Source organism: Fulmarus glacialis, unplaced genomic scaffold (genome assembly GCF_000690835.1).
Source record: "Fulmarus glacialis isolate BGI_N327 unplaced genomic scaffold, ASM69083v1 scaffold12230, whole genome shotgun sequence".
In the NCBI taxonomy this organism is placed as follows: domain Eukaryota; kingdom Metazoa; phylum Chordata; class Aves; order Procellariiformes; family Procellariidae; genus Fulmarus; species Fulmarus glacialis.
Window position 1 is genome coordinate 29,802 of NW_009187163.1, and position 19,660 is coordinate 49,461.

Below are 19,660 nucleotides of genomic sequence, written 5' to 3' on the forward strand. Positions count from 1 at the left end.
CTATTCGTCTTCATCACACCACTAATATATTTGTAGGCTTCAATCATATCCTCCTCTCATGTCAGTCTTCTATTTTTCAGGCTCCCTCGTTGCTCCTAATAGGGAAGGAGTTCCACAGTTCTAGTCATCCTTTCTGTCCTTCTGTTTTTTGTGTATTATTTTAGATCGGAAAAGAGCACACAGTAATGGGGATGGAAAACCAATATAGCCTTATACATGTTCTTTACTCCATCCCTAATTCTTAACATTGTTTCTGTGCAGTTTTTGGTGGGTTGTTGTTTTGTTTTTTTTTTTTTACTTGCTACTGAGGTTATGTTTTCTTAAATCTATCTATTGAGTTATATCTAGTCAAAAAGGCTACCTCTAACAGAACTAGCTGAAAATACTTGAAAAGGTTTTCAGACAATTTGAATATGTAGTAAAGAACAGCTAGGAAAGATAACGAAATTTGGACAAGGACATCAACTACCAACTTGTGGAGTAGATAAACTGAGGCAACAGTAAGCCTGTTCTAATTCAGTCATCTAGCATCCAAGCAATGAGCTAAAGAGCACTAAAATTCAGGCAATGAATCTGACTGAACGGTACCAGAAGTAGTTCCAGTAAAAGCAGAATGACTATGATGTCTCTGAAAACAATTTTTCTGGAGACACCCTAAGGTCAGCAAAGTCATCTAGCCTTTGCTGAACCTTTGATTGTTGCCTTTGAAAGGAGGAAGAATGGAAACATACATCAGCTTTTGCAACCATTCTATTTTGCTCTGGAGCAGACAATTCTTATTGATGTCCGAGTCAAAAAGATGGCAGACAAGATACTCCAATCCTGAAATACTTACATAGTATTTTCTTGAATGTCACTTTCACAAGCTAGCAGTTTAAATGAATTCATCTAAGGCCACAGTCTCTGTAACACGGATTACCTATAGGTGGATGCAGCAGCAGTCTGTTCAGTTCCAAAGAGTAGCTGCTTTATTGCAAGGTTGAAGGTTTTGCTCCATCCTATTCTACATCAAAATACACAATACTGCTTGGAAATATCTAAACAAAATCATCTTAAATGAGTAGGAAGACAGCACAACAGCACAACAACAATACTTAACACCTCCGAGTTTAACCATTCTGACATTTAACCTATGCATAGTCCACAGACTCTGCACTGTGTGGACTTCCAAGTTGCCCAAGTACAAAAGATATCAGTGCAGATGAAAGAAAATCAAAAAGGTAACTATGTATAATGATCGTCTGGATTTTTCCACCAATTATGCAATTTGAGGACAATCTGGGAGAAATGTCCAAATAAGCATCAGGTGAACATTTGGATGACAGATGGATAGAAGTCAAGCTGGTAGTCATTTAATCTGCAGTTAGGTCTAAGAGGTTATCGCAGTAGATGTTGCCATATGTCCCACAGACAAGGAAGGCATTTACTAACACATGATATGGAACAGCTATACACTGAGTTTTCTCAAGGTCTAGTCTGGTTCAGGAGGGATGCTCTGAATGTGTGGAGTCCAACAGCCTTCTATGTGAATACATAGAGTGTGAATGCACACAGTGTGAACGCACATATAAATATTAATCTTAAAATTAAATATTAATATTAAATATTAAAAAAAGAATTTCAAGTTTGCTTTTATATGAGATAATAGCTAGTTCAGAGTAAAGAGTTAAAAAGCTGTATAATTACAGGAAGTATCATGAGATTGAATGCTGTCTGTACACATTGAGGCTTCCCCTCCCCCAACGTAAGTACAGTTTTAAAAGGTGAAGCATATTCCTACCTCTAATGAAAAGCACTGAAACTGTTTCCGAGTTTGATGTCAGTGACTACATATCCTCCAGAACTTTTTATTTCTTTTGAACAAAGCTAACCTCTATTCTTTAAAATTATACTTGAAATTAAGTTTAAAGAGCAATACAATAGTGACTGCTTCATGTTACAAGCCTGTGAAGAGTGAACTGACTGATACATCTGTATAGGATATTAATTCAAATGACCAATCATGATTACCTGATTGTTGACACACAATCATTTATTGGTATGACTGGCAATCAGAAAGTTGTTTGGATTCAGCACGGAAGGTGCTTAAAAATGGACTGCTCCGCACCTCCTATGCCCTCCACCAGCATGATCAAAAGTGGAACAGAGTCCTGAAATATCTCTCTCATCAACGGAAAAGGAACCCGCAGAGTGCTGTGGAACAGCCAAAATTCACGGAGCGGAAACCAATCCCAAAGAATCACACAATAGTAGCATAACTTCAGTTGAAAGGGACCTTTGTGGATCACCTACTCTAATGGTCTGCTCAGAGCTGGTCTAACCTCTGAGTTAGGTCAGCCTGTTCAGGGTCCTTTCCAATTGCATTCTGAATCTCTGACATGGAGATTCCACAGCCCCTCTGGCACCTGGTTCCTGAGCTTAATCACTCTCACTATTGATTTTTTTTCTTCTTTTATATCCAGTCAGAATTTTCTCTGTTGCAACTTGTGTCCATTGCCCTTGTCCTTTCACTGTACACTTCTGAGAAGAGGCTGTCTCTGCCTTTTCTAGCACGTCTGGCATTTGAACTTCACAACCTGCCAGTCCCTTTCCCCACCTCAGCAAATCAGAGAACAAACTTGCTCCAGTCAGTAGACGAGAGCGCCAACAAAGAAATCTTAGTTCTAAACTCCAGTCACAGAAAATTGTAACCTGAGAATTCCAGCTCTGCTACTGCATGAGGAAATATGGGAGAAATTCTCAGATATATTCACCTTCATGCTTTCTCCACGATGAAGAAGCACTAGTGGGTTATAAATGCAGCTCTTCTATAGCCTCAACTCTCTGTTGTTTTTTTTTTTTAATTATAGAATAGGATACCATAGCTGGGAGTCAAGATAAATTTTGAAATTTCAATCTGTAAGGATTGCAGAGCACGAAGTTTTTACGTAAAAAAACCCTGTCCAGCAACAGAACACTCTTTGAACTGAATTCTTTCTTGGGGATTTCTCTAAGTAGAAAACTGTGCAAAGCACCCACGGTTTAACTCCTGATCGTGTGATATAGGTTTTCTGAACAGCTTTTCCTTCTAATCTCTTTATAACCTCTTAGTCCAGCTCCTTGGTCCTCCTACACAATACAAAAAGCTACCTGTGGAAATTTAAAACACCCCCCAGCCCCTTTTGGTCTCTCACAATCACAGGTGAGGATGTCAACTCTGTAGGCTGGATTTCAAAACTGAATAAGCAATTTGGCTTTTTACAAGAAACCAAAAAACCCAAAACCAAACCCACATACCACACCGTAGATGTTGGGAAACTGACACCCTGATAATACAGGGTCTCCCTTCCCATGTCAGGATTTAGAAACAACTGAAAATAGGATAGAAATAACTGAGTAGAATACTGATCCTCATTTGTGGTAAAAACTGAGCATGTCTGATGTAAGCACAATTTAATTTATTTTTTGTTTTCTTGTTTGTTGCATTTAATGATCACATTTAACAATAAGGCACAAAAGAACACTACCTGGACATTCTAGCCTCTCTGGATAATGTACATAATCTAAAGTAAAAAAACCCAAAAAACCAAAACCAACCCCCACCAAACCACAAAAAACCCCAGAAGAGCAAGATACTGCTTTTTATGTGCAACTTATACACTCAGTTCTAGACAACGCTTTCGAATAAATGTGCTAGGGGTCTGTTTATTCTACTTCTATGAGATAATTACAGTATCCTTGTCTTCATTAACACTAGAGGAATATAAACTGTACTGTTCTAGAGCACAGAATGCATTAGTTCATGCTTAAGCATCTTCTATCTCCATGTCCAGAGGAACAGGATACATCTGCCACAGTACCTGCCTAAAATCACAGATAAACCAAATAAGTGATGAGATTGTAATAACATAACCGGAAAGAGGTCACCTACCTTTCTGCTTCATGGTGACCTCAAAAATTCTTTTTACTCTAAATTAATCTGACCATTTGGAGGAAGGAACACAGCAGGTAAAAAAGCTTTTGCTGGTAGCAAAGATATCTACGTTAAACAAAGGCCAGTGAATCTACTAGTAAAACTGCTTATCTATTAAAGAATCAACATGTAAGTGACAAAAAGCTATAGACAAAACAGGTGTCACCTATCCTGAAATGACTCCTAAGGCAACCCATGCCATAACACACTACAGCATAGGCAGTCTCTTACCTGAGCTGGTGAGCACACTCAGGGGACTGCTGGAGGAAGTGAGTGCAGCAGTACCACTCGGTGTATTCTGAGCTGCACTGGCCGCAGCTGCTAATGCAGCCAGGTTCTGCAATTGCATCGCATTCAGTCCTGCAACACATTGAAGAATGCACAGAGTTTCTCCTATAATAGTCACCATCACCCAAGCTTAACAGATCCAGCAACTTCAGCACATCACAAGGGAGTAATAGGAAGGAGCTTAAAAACAACAGGCTTAATACTAGTTACTGATCTTTTCTACATTGCGATTCCTTGTTATAACTAAGAAAAGAAGTTTTTCTTTGCCCAGATAGATGAGTTTCCATAAAAGACCAGGTAGTCATGATCCCAGATGTAGACTCCAGAGTACAGAAATTTTCAAGCAGTGTTCTCTCCAGGCACAAAAGCATTGCAGCTTTAACAGAGTTAAGCCAGGGTCTGACAACTCATCTGCAAGCCAGAGAACTTGTCTAGAGACCAGATCGATAACCTCCTCTTGACTCGTGTCCATCCACTCTCTTTGTATGGGAACAGCAATAACTGCAGAATTCTTTCAAGAAGGCCTACAGATCACCGTGGCCACAAAGTCACACCTTTAACCCACCATTCAGCTGAGTATCAGCACGTTTTGTTTGGTCCCCTTGGCAGCCAAGATGCAACAGTCAATTGTGAGACAATGTTAAGTGGCAACTCCTGACCACAAGATCAGCCAATGTACACGTAGGCTAGTCAGCTGGTCAAACAAAAGTGGTAAGGAAAATGGGAAACATCAGGTGTGTTGTGGGTAAGCAGCTAGGAATACTGCAGGGGGAGGAAGGTATCCCTGTGTTGATGACTTTTACTGGTTGATTTACTCATCTGACTCACCTTAATTTTGAGTCATAATTTTTGAATGAAACCATTCAGTCAGTACTGACACTGTAGTTTGCCCTCTTTTCCTGCCATGGGATTATCATCGATAGCAATTTTGTTCTGAATTCTGTATTTTAGCCATCCTTTGGTAGGCTAGCTCCTTTGGTAGGCTAGCTCCATTCTTCTAATTCTGCCTCTCTTCCCTTTTCCCTTATTTCCCCTTTTTGTCTCTACCTTTGCTTATTCTAACAATTCTTCCTCTTTTCCATCTGAATTCAGACAATCCCTAGTAATTTTTCCCTAAAAAAAAAAATTAAAACCAAAATTAAATTAATCACCATTCATATAACAACATCTGAATGTCCCAGGCAGATGTGGCACCTCATCTTTTGGATGCTTAGTAAGCACATATCTCAAATAATTAAAATCTCAGTTTTGTAATTTAAGTATGTAAACAGACAACATAAGAATGTAAGTGATAATGCAGTATAAACTATTTATTTTCTAAAAAACTTCTACTACCTTTAGCACAGTTTGTTTGGTTTTTTTTATCTTTTTCAATTGTTTTGTCTTTGTGACAGGGTCTGTTTCCCTAGCCACATTTACTGCCTGAAACAAGAGGATTCCGCCTTTATTTAGATTCTCAAGGTGTCATTGTAACATAAAAGCATGAAGTTAAAACCAAAGTTATATTTTTTGTTTTTATTGTGCTACAGAGGGTTAAAAGTACAAGTGAAGAACAGAGCAGCTTGCTTCCTTTCTGAAGCAGTTTGGCATGCGCGCACTGCACCTGTCCTCTTGTCATCACATTGTTTTCCCATCTGCTTTCAAATAGGGTCAAGATTAAATTCTGTCTACAAAGTCTGATAGAGTTTGGGATCTAATCACCTACTTAATTTTTCTTTCTATGAATTTCAAGAAGGGAGATCAGCTGAGATATTAACAGGACTGTGAAACTAAAACTCTTTCTGTGAAGAATCTGTGAAGAATTGGAATAATTCTTTCAAAACACCATGCAACGTGCTATTTATATATCCGAGTTCTCAATTTTTAAGGTGTTTTTTTAAATAGCGAAGACACAATTACCCTGGAAACTTCATAGGCAATCCCAGCTAGTTAGCCCCTTCCCCCTGCCCCAATCCTTATTGTAGTAACAATTAACATGAACTGCTGTACTGGTTTTCTCCTTTATTACCACTTGCTTTTAAACAGACAGAAGAAGGGGGGAAAAAAACCAGTATCACGCACATAACAAAATCTATTATAGATCACCACCACACAGGATATTAGTGAAACTGATTTTAAAAAAATTGCTTTTGGCAAGAGTCTTAGATCTAAAGAGCTCTGAAGAGGTCTAACATGAAAAAAGTATCATAAGAAGCTAAGGTTAGAATCAACCTCAAGTATAAATCAAAGTTCTTACAACAGAAAACATAATACTTTGCAAAAGCTTGTAGTTGTAACTGATGGGTGTACCAACACAAGTCAGATGTACAAAGACACGTTACTTTCTTAACATTTTTAGATCAACCTCTGCACAGACAGTGAACTACCGTACAACTCCAGAAGGCAATTTTAAAAGCTTAAAATGTTCAGTATTAAAACCAAAAGTATAGTTTTTCTGCCAGCAGAATAATTTACAGAATGCGGTGAATGGAGTAACTAACACGTGTTTTATTATTCCCCACCCTGTGAAGACAGAAGGGACAATTAATTTGCAGCCCCAGTACTGCTGTACTTAGTGAATATTCTGACTAGCAGTCCACAGCAAGGAATTTGGCTCATACCTATTAAGCTGGTATTTCCCTAACAGCAGTGGCATAGTCAATCGTAATTCAAACGAAGGAATTAAAGAACCTGAATGAAGGACTAGTTCACATTCCTACCAACATTGCATTTCAAACTTTGATGTATTTAAGAACAAAGAATTTAAAACGGGAAACCTAAGAATCCATTATCACTGAAAGACATGCACTAGTGCTTACTCCAAAACACAATGTTTCAAATATGCACCTGTTTGGATATACAGAGCCATCTTTTGGTACCCATAAGGGAAGATAATTTTAAATGCCAGAGGTAGGGGAGATAACCAGCATGCCACAACTTACCTTGGGGACAATGGTTAACTAAGATTAAGAAGGAACATCCACCCTTGTAGAAGAAGTTTCCTGTCATTCCAAAGCAGTGGGTAAACTCAGGACTACTTATTTCAAATGAGGTTAATGTGTCTACAGCCTTTTGGCTACTTTCTCTACCTTCCTCTTTTCTTTGGCACTGAATTTGTCTTCTGGTGGAAAAAACTCACCTCCCATTGGGTGGAGGCTGCTCAATGTGTTCAGGTTCCCAGATGACGCAGCTGCTGTCTGCTGAAGGAGCTGCAAATAAAGCTAGACATTACACCAAAAAACAAAACAAGAGTGAGAGTGAGGGCTGGCTCCGCTTCTGGGAGAAACTGCATCACACCACAGCCAGAGCGCCGTCACAAAGGGAACTCCCACTGCCCATGCACCACATTGTAGCAAAGCGTAAAGAGAATTTCCCTTACACAATACAGCCAGAGCACCACGACAGTGAAAATCCACGTTGCCCATGCATCACATCGCAGCCAAAGCAACAGCACAATGCTTTCCCCACTCAACATAACCAATGTTGAGGGAAGTTTATAGCTAATACACCAAGACAAAACCAGTAGAATCAGTAGTGAAAGAGAACTCCTATTCAAAGCATCTCAGGCAGGATTGCCACCACTAAGAATATACTACCTCAAGCCAGACTTTACAGCTGACACTGCCAGCACAGGACAAATGGCAAACCAAAACCAAAGAGCCACTGTGAGAGAGAACCCCCTCCACCTTCCTTAAGCACAAAGAGCCATGAGAGAAATTTCAAGCCTCAGCTCGGAAGCTGTTTAGAGGGATTTCCTATTCCTTTCTCCATGAACTATGTGTTGTTATAAAAAATTCCAATCTACCAAACCTAAAGCAGTAGTAAAAGAGAGAATGCCCCCACTTTAACAGTACACCATACCAAGAACGAGATGAAATTTTCTGTTCCCTAGACCTTATATTGCATGAACACAGTTCTCATAGCTACTCTGGCAACCCACAGGAGCCAGAGCACATCAGTTTATGAAAACTTCACCCTTTAGGGACCCAGCATAATCAACTAAAATCAGTGACACCTTCTGTGTGTCATTTTTGCTAAAGAGAGTAGTTTCTCTCTATTTTCTGTGTTTTCTTTTTTTTTTTTACTGTGCACTGTCAGCTCCTTGGCGCTTCCAACCTGATCACCTTTTCTATTTGGACAGCACCAAGTACTGTTCCAGGTTTCACTGGAAGGGGATGAGAGAAATCAAGGCTGAAAAAGGAAAAATTGAAAAGGAATACAAGAACTATGTCATCAGATAGACATGAAAAGGGCATTTATATGGGTAAACATATGAAGAAAATCTTCCCAGCACAAAGTCATTCTACAGAAGACATGGCGGGGGGGGAAGAAAAAAAAACCAAAAACGTTTCAGTAGTCAGGGCTACAGTGACTGGGGTTGAAATCCTCACTTATATGTATCCTGACTAGCTGTTAGCACATAACTTAATTTCAGCCTCCTCATCCACAAAATGGGGATTAAGAACCCTGCTCCTATCTATCAGGAGCCTTCTAAAAATGAATACATTAAACACTACAAGACAGTCAGACACTATAATCCCTGAAGAGATGAAAAGAACCCAAATCAGAAACTCACTGCTAAGTATTGGGGTCCAAGTGTGTTGAGACCAGCCAGGTTTCCCCATACTGAGGCAGCACTGATCTGTTGCATTTGTTGCTGGAGTTGCTGAGCAATTCGTTTCTGCTCTTTGTCCTTCTGTGTGTCTGCAAATTTTACCACAATGGGAGAAGAGCAACCCTGCAAATAGCAATTCAAACAATTACATACTTGCTATCCCCAGCAGTCACAAAAACACTGCATTAAGACCCAGTCATTGGAAGCATTCCCCTCCCCTCCCCCAACATGCATGCATACATACTTTTTTTTTTTCTTTCAAACAGCACATTTCATTAAAGGCTCAAAATCTCATTTGCTTTTAATTCTATTTTGTATTTTGGTATTTTCTCTGCAAATGAAGTTTCTGTCTGAAGCTCTAAAAATAGGAGCAGAACAAACGCAAAGGTCCAGGAGTAGTATTTGCGAAGAAACACACGCTGCACTTATCCTTCTCTCTGCTCTCTAGTCCTCCAAATGCCATAGTGACTGCCTGACAAATTACATCTTCTCCTGACACCCACTAACTTGTTTTACCTCCATGGTTTGTGCTTGGTGCATTGCTTTGATTGCTGTTTGTGCCATGGCTCTTGTTGTAAAAGTCACAAATGCACAACCTGGGGAAAGAACAAAAAGGAACCAAGTCATTCACTACATCCACAATTACTGGGATGAATAAAGAAATTAAAATTCCTACAACGGGGGGGGAAAATCACAGAAAGAGCTGAAATGCAACCTTGAGTTGCAAAAGGCAGCATCCAGTGGAGAACCTTGAACTGTCGGAAAAGCTTCCTGCTTACCTCGGCTCAGGCCATCTGGGCCCCGTAATATCCTGCATTCTTCAATCTGCCCAAAGGGGGAGAACATCACTCGGATATCATTTTCATTGCACTTCTTGGATATCATTCCAATAAACAACTTCCTATCTTCTACTGCTAAGAAATCAAAGGACAAGAGTATTACTAGCAAATATGTGCTTACTAGATCTTTTTTTGTCAAGTCTTCTCCATCAACTGCAGTTATTTCCCTTGTATTTAGGGTAGGGGCTTGTCAAAACCAGATTCCCAACAATGGAATCTCTTCAATTTAAGAGGATGCATATGAGATACCTCAATGAACCTGGAGGATGCCTGTTTTATGATGGTTTATGTTTACATTTTGCTGACTCTTTCTCCCCTGCAAGCCTGTAAACTGCAAGAATGTAAGAAAAAGAAAAAAAATGTATCAGATTCAGCACTTCCCTGAATCTCCTACATTCAGTTCCTGATGAGTGAGAGAAGACTTGTATGTATTTTATTAGACTTTTTTCATCCTCTCTCCTCTGTCTCTTCTACCTTTGGACTACCAACATACCTAACTGTATCTAAACAAGCAGAAGCTGCAGAAAGCTTCTTTCTAGCCTCTTTATCATGCCAATCACTTAAATTTAGATCTGCTTATTTCCTCATGCTCCTGTCTCAACAGTGGAAGCAACAGCAGTTGCTAAAACAGAACAGTTTTAGTTCTGTTTCAGATTCATCCATTCTGATCTGTACCAACAGCATGAAAGTAACACCTCAAATCAGAATGATGGACTGTGCTACTGTATCTTGCTGATGCTGATGCTACTAGATACATTAGCATTGAAGAATACCGTTCAGCGTACAGACTATTTTGAAATAAAAGGTCCAGAAAGACATTTCTCTTAACTTTTCAGTTAGTGGTTACTATCGTCAGTTCAAGGTCACTTAAGGGAGCGGGGTGAATTTGAATCCAGAGCAGAACTTTATACCTCTCGTTTTACTTATTTAAGGATGCTAATCACCTCTGAAATACTTGCTTTTAAAGGACAAAGCAAATTATGCAGAATACCATTTGGAAATATAAAACAGTTTACAAATACAACATTCAGCACAATATAAAATATAATATGATGAAGGCTGTCGCACTATTTAGTGCCATGGTGAGGTGAAATCAACTTATTTGCTGAGTCTTCTACGGTGTTAAAAAGGAAAATTCCAAACTACTCCAGCTGACATGACTTTAACTGACTATTAAATCTTAATGTTGTACCCAGTTCTCTTTCAAGCTCTTACAGCAGAAATCCTTTCTTTCCTTCCAAATCCTTTCTGCAGTCCATTTTAGTTCAAGAGATCCAGAATTGCTTTTATTAATGGCAAGTTAAAATACTTTAACTGACACTTTCTTATTTATATTTTTACCTACACCTTTTACTAAAACTCATACAATTATATAATAGCCTCAGAACTGTCACCCTAAAATTCCATTAAATACTTTTTTTCCTCTTTCCATTATTTTTCCAGGATATTCGCGTGCGTGTGTGTGTATAATGCAAGATCAATTTTACTTCAGAGAATCTATTCTGTTCTCCTCCCAACAATACTTCAAAAGAATTACTCCTTTCTAGATATATTTACACAGAAACATATTCTGTGTACACATGGAGGACTTTGCAGATGGAATTACTCCTACTGTATGTTAGCCGTATATCCCATCTTCTGTTTTCAATTATCTTAAGATGCAAGCTTTCTGGAACCAGGATTATCTTCTTCATGATGCAACGCTAATCTTATAGTAACTATGGCAAATGAAAAAAATAAAATTCAGCCAAGCCTAGAAAGGTTGGAACTACAAGATGCTAAACACTTTCTTTGCTTATCTTGCAGCAATATATATAGCCACACGCACATCTGAGCATGTATGTATGTATGTATATAAACTCGTCATGGAAATATATGGATAAATGATCATTTACCCAGTGGTAGATGCTAAATGACTTAATCCATCTGAAATGGCCAATGTGCAGAAATATACAACAGTTCAGCAGAGAAAAAACTGTGAGAATTCTCAATCTCCCTTGTATACTACAAGAAGAAGTTTTGACTCCCACCCCAGCTGCAACAGGCCTTGGTTGGTCAAATTGGTCAAGCACTTGAAAAAGCATTTCTAGATTTCACAGAATCATAGAATGGTTTGCGTTGGAAAGGACCTTAAAGATCATCTAGTCCATATACAACAGTTCAGCAGAGAAAAAACTGTGAGAATTCTCAATCTCCCTTGTATACTACAAGAAGAAGTTTTGACTCCCACCCCAGCTGCAACAGGCCTTGGTTGGTCAAATTGGTCAAGCACTTGAAAAAGCATTTCTAGATTTCACAGAATCATAGAATGGTTTGCGTTGGAAAGGACCTTAAAGATCATCTAGTCCCATAGGCAGGGATACCTTCCACTACATCAGGTTGCTCAAAGCCCCATCCAATCTGGCCTTGAACACTTCTAGGGAGGGGGCATCCACAACCTCTCTGGGCAACCTCTTCCAGTGCCTCACCACCCTCACAGCAAAGAATATCCGAAGAATTTCTTCCTAATATCTAATCTAAATCTACCCTCTTTCAGTTTAAAACTGTTACCCCTCGTCATATCACTTCCTATTCCTTCCCTGATAAAGAATCCCTCCCCATCTTTCCTGTAGCCCCCCTTTAAGTACTGGAAGGCCGCAATAAGCGCTCCCCTGAGCCTCCTCTCCTCTTCTCTAGGCTAAACAACCTCAACTCTCTCAGCCTGTCCTCATAGGGGAACTGCTCCAGCCCCCCGATCATCTTCATGGCCCTCCTCTGGACCTGCTTGAGCAGGTCCATGTCTTTTTTATGCTGGGGGCCCCAGAGCTGAATGCAGCACTCCAGGTGGGGTCTCACGAGAGCCGAGTAGAGGGGGAGAATCACCTCCCTCGACCTGTTAGCCCTTCTTTTGATGCAGCCCAGGATACAACTGGTTTTCTGGGCTACAAGCGCACATTGCCAGCTTATATTCACTTTTTCATCCACCAATACCCCCAAGTCCTTCTCCACAGGGCTGCTCTCAATTCACTCATTGCCCAGCCTGTATCCATGTCTGGGATTGCCCCAACCCCACTGCCAGACCTTGCACTTGGCTTTGTTGAACCTCATGAGGTTCACATGGGCCCACCTCTCTAACCTGTCCAAGTCCCTCTAGATGGCATCCCATCCCTCTAGAGTATCAACCACAGCACTCGGCTTGGTGTCATCCGCAAACTTGCTGAGGGTGCACTCAATCCCACTGTCCATGTCCCCAACAAAGATTTAAACCACCTTAGTACAAAGAAGAACTCACTGGATGTTTCCCTAACTGACAACATGGTTCTACCACAAGCAGAAGTGGGAGATACTGAGTCATGGAATTTTAGAGACATCACTTACACTACCTACTATACTGAAAACACACCTTTTTTTTTCTTTTTTTCCCCCTTTAAAAAAATCAGGTCTCCAATTCAAGAAGACTTCATCAGAAGCTGTTCAACAAAAGGAAAATCCTCAAGCTTCCCTATTAGCACAAATGACGCCACCAAACTCAGACTTTAGTACAGCTTACCATTACTCTTTTCACTGTCAGCTGGTTTCATCTGGATAGGATGGTGCATCTGAAATGTAAAAAGATTATTTAATCCTAGATGCATTCACTTTATACTATATGAAATACATCCCATATGAATTGTGGAAGAAAGAAATGGTAGCCTAAATTGCCTCTACAGAAGTGTGTATGTAACAATACATAAATTTTTAGAAGAAAGAAAAGGTTTCCTAATGATACGCCATCATTCCTCCTCAGAGAGTATTACAGGAGCCATGCCCACCTACTTCACTACCACATTATTCTCCCAAATGCTCCAAAATTCCCTTAAGATCTGTTATCATACAAATCTCAAGACATTGCTCTATTGAATAGTTCTTTGAAAACATGATTTGAGGTCAAGATAACATATGTTTGTACATCAGTGGTGCCAGACCTCAGAGAAACAAGATAGAGTTGCGAAGAAAGTGGCGCTCTTCTCTTACCCCTGGGAGGATCTTCATGTTGTGAAGAGCATTCTGTGCTTCTAGTGCAGCTTTACGGGTATAAAATGTAACAAAACAGCACCCTGCAATTGAAACAAAATGCTAGCCAAGAAAGAACACCATGAATCTTGACATGCTGTACAGAAATTGCAAGTCCCACTTCTATCCTTCCAATGCAAAACGTATGACAAGTAGAAGAGGTTAGACATTGAAATAGATAGGTACTACTGATTGTGACTATTTAAAAAAGATTTCTAAGTGTAATAAAATAGGATATATTCAGAACTAACCCAACATCACCAATACACCATTAAAACAAACATTTAGATACATCTGCCAAATAATTGTTGGCTACTTCTGTTATCAGACTCGACAATTATTTGCTAGTACCAAAAACTTACCTAGTTTCACAGGAAATAAGATACTGCATATAAGTGAACTGGAAATCCAGGTACAGCATTTAATCAGGATTTGATGTACACAAGTATTTGATGTATACAAATGACTAAGACCTCAATTTTATATTTTATCTGAAACTGTGACACTTCCAGCAACATTTTGGTCATACCATAGCATCACAATGATGCTCTGGAGCAACACAGTATTAATTTGATGTTCTGCTTTGCAATTATAATCCATACTCTTCAAGCATCCCCATTACTTCTGAGCTCTAAAAGAAAATTATGATTTTCCTCAGCCCAGCTAATGACTGGATCACAGTCCAAGTATAATTAGACACATACACTTAAAGACTATAAAGCCTGGGCTTGCATGCACACCTGGTTACACAGAGCTCTAACACACAGGGATGTCTGAATAAGCAAACAGCTAAGATTGTAACTATGTGAAAGCAGCTGAGACACCAAGTCTTACATGAGAAGTACAGAAGTTCTCACCTTTGCTCTGAGGAGGGTTTTGGCTCCTGTCCCTCAAGACATTGATTTCATAGACAGCACCATACTGTTCAAAAAGTTCTCTTAGATCCTTCTCACACCAGCTCCGTGGGACCTGACCCACAAACATCTTGATAGCATCTAGATCAGGTTGGTCTGGGTGATCCAGTGTGCCATTCATTTTCTTTGAGCTATGAAAAACAAGAAGGAATTTCTGGTTTATATCTTTCCATAGATTCTAGATGCTATTGCGGCTAGAAGCAGCATGTTTACAGAAAGATAAAAAGACATATTTCTACACATATATAAATGTATATGATTAAAATATACATATAAAGAGAGACTCTTGCACATTCCCAGTCCTGCATACCAGAGAATATTCAGAAATATCATTCACATTCATTGGCAAGCTGTGTACTTGGAAACCAAATGTTCTCTACACAGCTGTTTAAAACTTCTCTCTACTTTTGCTCCTATAATGTAGTCAACACCTGGGACTCAGGACATAAATCTGTTGAGATAACTGAAAAATATTACTAGTTCAACCGTGTAAAATTTTACACAAAAAGAAACCAGAACAGGAAGGAACTTAAACTCAGTCTACCCACAGACTACCGAAGTTATCAGTAACCAGTGAAAATGAGAGGATAACATTTTTTTCGTTGCTTTTAAGTGTGACTATCTGGAACTGTTTCGTAGGGTGAAGATTCATCTTAAAACAGATAAACAGGTACAACTGAACAGACGAGAATGTTCATTAAAGGTTTGCAAGGCAACAGCTCTTTCCGAAACTAGGGAGCTTTCAACGATATTTGGCAAAAAAAACAGGCTTAGGTCGTACATGAACAGGTTGGGATTGGACAATCTAGTTAGTCACTGACCAAATCAAGTTGAGTAATGGTAGGGTGTTAACATAGAAAAAAAGTCATTTCTTAAGACTACAACAACGTGGAAGTTTTGAATATGGGAATCTTCCATAGGCTTTAAGGCATTACATCCAGCCATACGAACAGTTTACAGCCTATTAATAAAATTGTGTTATACTCCACCCAGGTACTTGACAGTCATACACTGCTTTCTGTATTGACTTCTCATTGTTTGCCAAGTGAGGTCTTGTTATCAGTAGTCACAGCCTGGCATACCACAGGACCTATCTCTGTGGAAGACTGACTGTAATGACATCCTATTGTAGCCATAGTGATTAGTAGGTTAAAATTGCTGACCAACCCCTGCATAATCTAGAAAGGACATGGGGAGTGGAATAGTAACTATACAATGATTCCCCCCACCCCCAAACTCTTTGTTGAAGAATACAGGTGGCCTTCTTCCAGAGCAGTCAGCTCGCTTCATCTCTGCTTTTTTCCTTTAAAGATAGTTTTTGAATGGCTTATTAATTGCACATTACAGTAAACAGTGTTCCTCTCACTGTCACCTGCAATCATATTCTGCCCTGAATAGAATTTAAGGGGGGGGGGGGGGGGGGTTCTAAACCCGGTAATGTTTAGTTAATTTTTCCCCTCAATATGCTGCTGTTCAGAGACCAAGGGAAAACTGATGCTGGGAAAGCTCACAATTTTATAACTGTATGAACAGACCTCAGAAACAACAAAGCTTGTTACTAGAAGGGAAGAGAATCATCATAAATCCTTTCACTCCTCTCTACCTTTCCACTCAGAAAGGGTCAGCACCTCTCCAAATATCCAAGGGAAACAATACCTTTTACAAAGAGGTAAACTACCTCTTTGCATTCAATGTCTTTTCATTCCAATTGAGAACAACTGGAAATCATTAACCCTCTTCCAATAATAATTTTCAGCCCTGCCTTCTATACCATGGGTAGCTTCAAGAGCATAGCATGGCTCCTATTAACTGGGCAACTCTTAACACGACCTCAACAGTATTCAGGGAATCTTTCATTCCTAATCAAAAGGTTTAGTCTGGAGTCATTAATAGGGAAGAACAGAAACTGTTCTACCAACAACTGATTTAAATAACTGATTTTATAATATCAGCACCTGTAGCATACTATAAACAGTACTGCTAAATAGCTTTTATTCCTCCTTAGCCCTCATTCCCAAAATTATCAGATCATTTTTTCCCCCTATCCAGAATCCAACATCAATTGTCAATGCCTACTAGGTTTTCTTCAAGAAAACAAACTGCAAGCTCTTCTATCTCTCTTTTTCCCCCCACCTCAAGGGGAATTCAGAGAGCAGAGGCTTCAGAGACAGCAATTCCAACTATCACTTTAGTTATAAACTTAGACATGAAGACAAAATACTTACACAGGGCTAGCATTCAAGGAGCAATGGTCCACCATCATCTCTGGGAGGAAATCCAACTTGAACGCAGCCATCACCTCAATCTGTGACAAACTACTAACACTAAATCAATGTATTGCCTAACCCCCAAACAACACCACTTCCAAAAGTCCTGCAGGTCTTAACACTCAGCCACACAACAAACACTCAAACCACAGAAACAGAAGCTCAGGGAGACCAGCAATAGACACCACAGAAACAGGCTGGACTGGGAAAGGGAAATGGAATCCCAGATTAAAAAGGGGATGTGACCATGTGAAGGGAGGCTCAGCTTAATACACAATGAAAATGCTGATGCACTGGGCTTGTTTTGTGCAATTTTCCCTGGCGAAGCAGTACTGAGTGCACTGTCAGATAAACAGAGTGTCAGATCCATGAAGATAGCAATGGGTAACAGAGCAGAAAGAATACAAACTCCAGTCTTTCCATCCCCAACTAACTCCTTGACTCCCAAAATGGCAGTCCAAGGCCTTGAGGTTCAGACAGACACTTCCCTTATCACCAATATTAAGGTATTGGTGATATTAAGTCAAGAAGTTCCTTCACCATAAACGTTTTCAATGGCTGATCTCACTCTTTTCACCTTGTGCACTATTTCTGACTGTCTCCTAACTTCTAGGGAGAAAAATGCCAACTAAAATGTTTCTCTGAACCTGCCAAAAAATCAAAGCTAAGAAGATTTGATTACTCAAAAATTCCTTAACTACCACAGAACATCAAAACCTACTCCTTTTATAGGAGCAAAACATACATTGTTCTGGAAACAATACTTTGCCCATCATGCATCCCTAAATCCAGAGATATATAAAGCCTATAGATGAGAAAGAAAGGGAAAAAAACACAGTGATTTGTTGAAAACTGTATTATAATCTTTGAAAACACTGATCAGAACACCTCAGCTGCTTCATCATTAAAACAGGAATAACATGTTGATCAACGAACTGTGAGGTGTATTTATACACACAATACAGACCTCTTGTAAAATCTCCAATACCCAAACTAATGGGGAGATAACCTGGATAATACTGGATGCATTAGGAGATGCAGAAATATTTGATTGCAGAGAGCGAGTGCTGCAGAGGCAGCTGGGTATGTCTGAGCACTCCAGGAGAGATGATTAATTCAAGTCCAACATGAATCCAGATAAGCCTTACATATACGGTCGATATAACCACAAAATAGACTCTTAGAGCATCAAGGAATGCATGCTGGGGCAGCTGCGATCACTTCTTTCTTGTCTGTCAATGACTGCAACAGGTACTTGCAGTTATTTAGACTGGTCAGTATATACAGCTTTTTTTATGCTTGCACAGTTACAGCATGTCAATTATTTTTTCATAAATAACCATTTCCAACCTCTGGAAAAAAAGAACGTTTCTGATCTTCTGCCTACAATGAGGTTAATTAAAAGGTTATCAAAAGGAGGTACAGGCCTCGTAATACAAAGAGGTATGCATGTTACTGCAAAATAAGAGAGGACGTGAATTTAGCATACATGAGATATTCAACAGTAACTACTTCATGCATGCTCTTACTATGTGGTAAATGCAAAAAATCTTATTCTTTAATGAAAAAGTGTAAGCTACCTGCTAAGCACCACTGTTAAGAGCATGCAAATAGGCACTAGGGAGCACAGGTCGATTTATTAGCTTTCAGTAAATTGTTCGTATCTACCTTCAGATACATCTTACAGGCTTCCAACTTGAAAAATGCCATGTTGTGTAAAACACATCATACTCAAATGTTAAATTGAGCCTGGAGCCCACTTTATGGATTTCTCTAAAATGAGCCCACAGAGAGAAACACTTCAGGTTTATATGATTAGAACAGCAGAAGATACGGTGGGGTTCTTGCCACTGTTCACAAAAATGTATAGACCAACACTGTCAATTCTGGTCTTATCTATGAAGACCAGAATTCATTCCTTCTGGTCTTCCAGTCATCTTTAGCTTTTTTAAGCAGCCAGTAAAATACCCCAGCAGCCAAGCTCACTGTAGGTTCGATGAAAGATGATGCTGGCAACAGATACTCTAGAAAATGGATTTTAAAAAGGTTACTGAGATTGATTAGTTTACTGAAGAAAATCACTAAGTCATTATGATTTGATCCTACGCCCACCCTTTCCCTCATCTCTCTGCTCCCCAAAATGGAAGTCATATCTGCTTGTTCCATTAAGACAAAACTGCAACAAGTTACAGGCATTGTCACACTGTTATATCCCATGTCAAATTCAGTCTACTGGCTTTGGTAATTAATAGTTTTGTGCAACTATCCCGCTACATATTAATTTTTAATTCCTGTTATACTTTAATTTCTCCTGTGATGTGCTCACTTCATTTAATGAACAGTGCCAAAAACATTTCACATGCTGTTACGTACAATTTGGGGGAAAGGAAGAATCAATACTAGAATGGTGAGTAAATACCTGAAGGTATGTTAGCCAAGACTCAGTGCCTCAGGGTACCATACTTCTGCAGTAATGATGGCAATTTCAGTGACAAAACACTGGTGTACAAACAGGTTTGTTTTAACATTATTTAGCTGAAGGTATCAAGCTAGTAAAATTAAAAGATTTACGGATGTCACTTGTGAAAATATCAGAAAGAGTGGAAAGACGGTATTTCGCTACTGCACAAAAATAAAAAGAATTAAATGAGGAAGTAGTGTTTCTTTGGAATTATAAAACCCACAAAAGTCACCCTAGCCATTGCTCACACAGAAAGAAAGAAAAATAAGAGGGCTAAACACACTTATTTTTTGCTCAGATGTCAAATTCCTGC

At 39.3% G+C, this 19,660-nt stretch overlaps 1 protein-coding gene across 4 annotated transcripts in view; it reads right to left on the minus strand.

The window, feature by feature from the left end:
- Positions 1-19,660, minus strand: part of CELF1 (CUGBP, Elav-like family member 1) — a 44,981-nt gene that overhangs the window by 13,741 nt on the left and 11,580 nt on the right. Inside the window, exons 1-9 of one of the 4 annotated variants that reach the window (XM_009574130.1) lie at positions 16,845-16,936; positions 14,563-14,750; positions 13,667-13,749; positions 13,203-13,251; positions 9,614-9,745; positions 9,351-9,430; positions 8,796-8,957; positions 7,359-7,440; positions 4,184-4,312 (exon numbers count right to left, since the gene is read on the minus strand). In XM_009574130.1, coding sequence (XP_009572425.1) covers positions 4,184-4,312; positions 7,359-7,440; positions 8,796-8,957; positions 9,351-9,430; positions 9,614-9,745; positions 13,203-13,251; positions 13,667-13,749; positions 14,563-14,750; positions 16,845-16,915 — 976 coding nt within the window. In that variant the 5' untranslated portion in view covers positions 16,916-16,936. Of the gene's footprint in view, positions 1-4,183; positions 4,313-7,358; positions 7,441-8,795; positions 8,958-9,350; positions 9,431-9,613; positions 9,749-13,202; positions 13,252-13,666; positions 13,750-14,562; positions 14,751-16,844; positions 16,937-19,660 lie in introns of those variants that run through there. The other 3 variants (XM_009574107.1, XM_009574115.1, XM_009574123.1) reach the window with 3 other exon arrangements.